We start from the raw sequence: 5,653 nt of genomic DNA on the forward strand, positions 1-5,653 counted from the left end.
GTTAACTTGTGTACTATCTGATGAGTAATTCCCCCCAAAAGCCAAATTGAATAAATGGTAAGATTTATGATTTAATATAAATCTTTCATAATATGTTTAAGGGTGGCTTTGTCATTTAGTAATTCTAACCTAGTTAGATGCTGTCAGGCTAGGCCTCTCCTGGTCTGCTATCTGGTACCATGTAAACTAGGACAGTCTGTTCCATGGTCAGGTTGTTGGCGACTAAACTGGCACTCCCACCTGGGCTTGCCTGGGTGAGAAGGGTGTGTGGACACCCAACAGGACTAAAAAGAAGACCAATGGCCATCCATACCTGGAGAGGAGATGGGCACCACCAGGTCCCTTGGCCTGAAGATTCAATGATGCACAGCATCTAAAGTGCCCCAACATTCGCAATGGCTTTGGGACTGACTTGACTTGACTTGAACCGAGTTAGATGTAGCAATATTGTCCTCTATTTATATAGTGTTGTTTACTTTTTTTTTCCTTGTTACAGACAATGGGCCATAGCAACCAGCTTCAACATTATAAAAAGAGTACATTTCCTCCACTTCTGAATACTTATCAGGCACTTCCTGGCAGAACTGAGGTAATCATTCTTTAGAAAAGACTGTTATGAATGGAGTATTTTTTTAATGTGATAAGGTTAGCAGTATATATTTATCCTCAGATAGTATTTCTTTACTCCAGCATGAATAAAATATGTAAGCCAGGCTGATGAAATCCTCTTCTCTGTTTTTGGCTTAGTATTCTTGTTTGTTATATATATCTTGATAAAGAATGCACTTGTTCTTGTGGTCCCTCTCCTCTCCCCTCAAATTTTGACTCAGGTGAAAGATATGCAACAAACAAGGAAAGGGCAAAACATTAACTAATTGCTTATACAGAAGATTATTTGGTAATATGAATTGAGGGGAATTAATCTTCACCTTCAGAGACATATTTAATAAGTTCTAATTCTGAAGAGCTCTCAAAGTGAGTTTCCTAGTTATAGAACGTCCTGAAACTTAAATATGGAAATACTATGTTAATGATGATTACAGAGTAATGCCGATTAAGCTTTTTTATTGTTCCCACTATTTTATTTGGATCAGTTTTTCTTCTGGTGCTTCTGGGACAGGTCGTCTTTCCAGAACTCTGGTTCATATCTCCATTGCTGATATGGTTAGTGGTGAAACTGAATGTTGGTTGGTTTAACCTAAAATAATATGTTAATCATGTGTCTGTATAGTACTTCCTTATTCTGGGAGAATGTGGAGCCAGAGTTACATTTATGAGGCTGTGGAACAGAGGAAGAGGTGTGGGCCCCTTTCTCCTTGTACTTTATATCCTTAGGCAATTCACTTTATTTTTCCTGCGACCCAAAGAAGTCTGTCTTCTTGACAGTTACATAGGGCATCACAGGGGACAGAAAAAGTCTGTTCCAGCCTTCTGTGATGAAGCAATCTTACTTTGGGCAAAGTTGCACGTTACCCTTAGAGACCATACTAAATCTGTTGAATGTTAAGTGGTTAAAGTTAGAACATGCTGTGAGTAGTTGCATGTTAAGGGATAATACAGTTTCTTGCCTGCCTCAGTCTGACTTGCCAATAGAGGGCTGGGGAGCAAGGGCATGGCTAGAAGCCAAGACACCTAGGTGCAATCCTTGCTTTAGGTGGAGCAGTGGGGGAGAGGAGGGGGGCAGTTGGAAGGAGTGCATCTTGGGATGTTGGAGGACTGCAGATTGCTCATTTTATCTCTTCAGAGCCAACTGAAATTACCCTAACAGTAGATATGTAGCATGGCCCAGAGTTAAACTTTTCCTGAGGTGGTGAGATACTCAGAGGGTATTTAGAATAAGTTAATGAGTTTTAATGTGTGGATTCTCATGTTGTAAGTGCCCTTAGTATGATCTAAGTATAACATGTAACTTCACTCTTAAATGAGCTGAACATGCACTAGACACTAGTTTAAAAATATCAAATCTATATAATATAGTAGTTAATAGAGTACAAGTAAAAGGATACGAATCAGTGCCCCAAAATATCCAAATTGAAATGATAACAGAATTATACTGCTAAAGAGAAACAGTTTTTAATGTGATTGCTCAGTACCTTGGAAGTCATGAGAAGTGGGGAAGAGAGTGCTTGATAAAGTTTTATTACTTTGTCAAATTACACAAGAGAATACCCCAAATTTGTAAAAGTTTCCTAAATAAATGAAAAAGATAAAGGAATTCAGCTATTCCTGTGTGCTAGTGTGTACTTTATAATAATACTTTGCACTCCTATAGTGCTTCCCATTTTACATGCTTAAATGAACAACATTTCACAGTCTTTGTTGTGAGGTAAGTGTTATCAATATATTATTGATGAGATGTTTCAGGTCAACATGGGTGACTGGCTTGAGATTGCACAATGCAGTGACTGAAATGGCTAGTTAATACTGCTTCCTTTTTGATGCATCCTATAGCTCCTGGATAACCAAGCATATTCACTTAAAACTGAAAGGCTGGTTTTTGGTGTTAATGATCCTGTTTCTCACCCTTCCTGGACTGAAGGATTACCAGTTAAAAGGAAATGTTTCAAGCAGAAGTATAAAGGACCCAGTATTGCTAACTGGTAACGGTATAGAAAAGGGATAGAAAAGCAGTAAGCAGGAGTTTGGTGTAAATCTAATGTCTTCTGCTGAATAAGTTTTATACTGGTACTGTGTTCTCACCCAGAAAATCTGTTCTTGCATTTAGCTATTTTTATCTTGAATTATTATGAATTTGTTCTGAATAGCAACAATAATGCCTCCATTCGCAATAATGCACCAGACTGTTTTCACAGCCATTAAGTATGTGGGACTGAATCCTTTTTTTTGGAGAAGCAAAGGGCCCGGGGGGGGAGGGGAGTGATTCCTAATAAATATGCCAAAAGCGAATGTTTGGGCTGTTCCCTTGGCAACAGTGGGGTGTGTAAATGTTTCTTTGCTCCCACCCGGGCATTCTTCTATTGGACTATAGAGGTTCAGTTTTGTTTGCTGGGCTTGCGAAGAAGAATAGATGTGCTGAATCTCTTTTGAAGGGGGAAAAAGAATATTTTGTTTGCCTGTCCCATGTTTTAGGTGACTGATGTTTTCATGACCCTTCCTCCCTTTTCAAATTATACTAAAACAATGAAGCAAAATTCGGGAAACAACGATCACTGCCCCCTGTATAGCTGATCACCCTCAAAACAAGGGAAAAAAGAGAGAGAGAGAGTATATTGGCAGTGCAAAGACAGAAGATGAAAGCATCAGTTTGCTTGTGTACTTTGTACGTAATATTGCCATAGTAACAGTGGTAACTATAGCCTTTCCTCAGACTGGTGAGGTAACATGGGCACTGCTCACAGTTATTGGGATACAAATAACTTGAAATTTTAAGGTCTCCCCTGTATGTCATAATCTGTAACTGAATGCATCTTTGCATGATGTGAGAGCTATTAGGGCATTTGGCAAGCGTTTATAGTGCTATAAATCCAAGCACTGGACTTCTCTCAAAAAAATCATGCTGTTCTGCAAAGGGCTGTAGCAGATAATGTGTTCTGACAATTTATTTACATGAGAACACCATCCCTTCCCCTTCAGCAGTTCCTTCTGCTTAACTTCTTTCCATAAATTCGGTTTCTATTATTGTTTAAATTTTTGATTGAGGCTGGATCAGGGTATGACTGTCTGAAGTGCTCATGTGTTGTGGGTTTTGTGTGCGTGTCCTTTTTTAATAAGTAGATATTCCAGCACGGTCTAAGTTGGCTCAGCGTTTCCCATTATTGGCCCGTGTTTTCATAGGCCTGTAATGTTGCTGTACTGTACTTAAACCACTTGGAATGACATATTTTTGCAGGCCATGTGTCTGCTCTGAATTAAGTCCCCAACCCCTTTGCTGAAAGTTTCTGCCAAAATTATTCAGACATTTTCAAGGATATAACCAGAGAATACATTCTTTTGCCCAAGTTAAAATAATTCATATAACCATTTCCCTAAGGAAACTATTGCTGCAGAACAAGGATATGAAATATAGCTGGAGGTCTTCCGTTATTTTAAGGATTTGCCTTTTGCTGTCCCTGTGGGGAGACAAGACATACCGTTGGCCAAGTTGCAGTATTTTGAAAAATGTCATCTTCCCCCAGCTCTCTAGACACTTGTTAGAGTTTGGCAGCTACATTGTCTAGAGACAACATCTGCACTGAGCATGCTTGAATTCAGAAATGTTAAATATGGGCAGGTCACTGTGGCTATTAGGAAGGCCAAGGCAGAGATGGAACACAGGCTAGCATCCAGGATTAAGGACATCAAAAAGTCCTTTTTCAAGTACTTTGGGAGCCAGAAGAGGGCACCAGGCAATGTAGGGCCCCTGTAAGACTCGAGTGGTAACCTTGTGACTACAGATGAGAGACCTGATATTTTTAACAGTTTCTTTGCCTCTTTTTTTGAACAGGGACCGGGACATCCCTCCTGCCAGAGGCAGGGACAATCTCGGGGATAGCTCTATCAGGCCTTGGGTCAGTGCAGATGTAGTTAGGGATCTTCTGGAAGGGCTGGACACTTTAAAAACTGCAGGTCCAGATGCCCTCCACCCAAGGGTGTTGAGTGAGCTGGCAGAGGTCATCGTGGAGCCCTTGGCCCAGCTGTATGAGCATTCATGGTCATCTGGCCAGGTGCCGGGGGATTGGAAACTAGCTAATATGGTCCCCATTTTTAATAAAGGGAGGAAGGAGGACCCAAGTAACTATAGGCCCGTAAGCCTCACCTTGGTCCTCGGGAAGATCTTGGAGAAAATCATCAGGGAGCACATCTGGGGGGGGGCAGCAGGGAAGATCATGCTCAGGGGCAACCAGCGTGGGTTCATCAAAGGCAGGTCCTGCCTGACTAACCTGATTTGCCTTTTATGACCAAGTAACTAAATCCTTGGATGATGGTGTTACCGTGGACATAGTCTTTCTAGACTTTAAGAAGGCCTTTGACACTGTCTCTCACCCCATCCTCATCAGTAAATTAAGCGACTGTGGCATTGATGCCTACACAGTTGGACGGGTAAAAACTTGGCTGACGGGGCACACCCAGAGAGTAGTGGTGGACGGAGTGTACTCAACCTGGCGAGATGTGAGCAGTGGGGTACCTCAGGGCTGGGTCCTTGGGCCTGCACTGTTTAACATCTTCATCAGCGACTTGGACAAGGGGGTGGAAAGCACGCTGTACAAGTTTGCTGATGACGCTAAGATGTGGGGCGAGGTGGACACATTTGAAGGGAGAGAGAGGCTGCAACTAGATATAGACAGACTACAAAAGTGGGCAGATGAGAATAGGATGGGGTTCAATGTAGACAAATACAGGGTGCTGCATCTTGGGAGAAGGAATCCACAGCATTCGTACAGGCTGGGGAGTTTCCCTCTTGAAAGCACAGAGGCGGAAAGGGATCTTATTATTGACTCCAAGATGAACATGAGCCACCAATGCCAGACCAAAGTTGGAGTACTGAATCCAGTACTGGGCGCCGCACTTCAAAAGGGATGTGGCCAGCCTGGAGAGGGGTCACAGGAGGGCCACCTGCTTGGTGAAAGGGCAGCAGAACAGGCCCTATGAGGAGAGACTGAGGGACCTGATCCTGTTCAGTCCTTGCAAGAGGAGGCTGAGGGGGGCCCTGGTG

General features: G+C 42.3%; 1 protein-coding gene across 3 annotated transcripts in view; it reads left to right on the top strand.

Moving 5' to 3' along the window:
- The window catches only part of LOC102385816, an 85,971-nt gene that overhangs the window by 4,270 nt on the left and 76,048 nt on the right, over positions 1–5,653 (top strand). For all 3 annotated transcript variants that reach the window (XM_025194896.1, XM_025194897.1, XM_025194895.1), the window contains exon 2: positions 497–589. In XM_025194896.1, the coding sequence (XP_025050681.1) occupies positions 500–589 (90 nt within the window). In that variant the 5' untranslated portion in view covers positions 497–499. The remainder of the gene's footprint in view (positions 1–496; positions 590–5,653) is intronic.

The sequence above is a fragment of the Alligator sinensis genome, unplaced genomic scaffold (assembly GCF_000455745.1).
Source record: "Alligator sinensis unplaced genomic scaffold, ASM45574v1 scaffold832_3, whole genome shotgun sequence".
NCBI lineage: Eukaryota > Metazoa > Chordata > Crocodylia > Alligatoridae > Alligator > Alligator sinensis.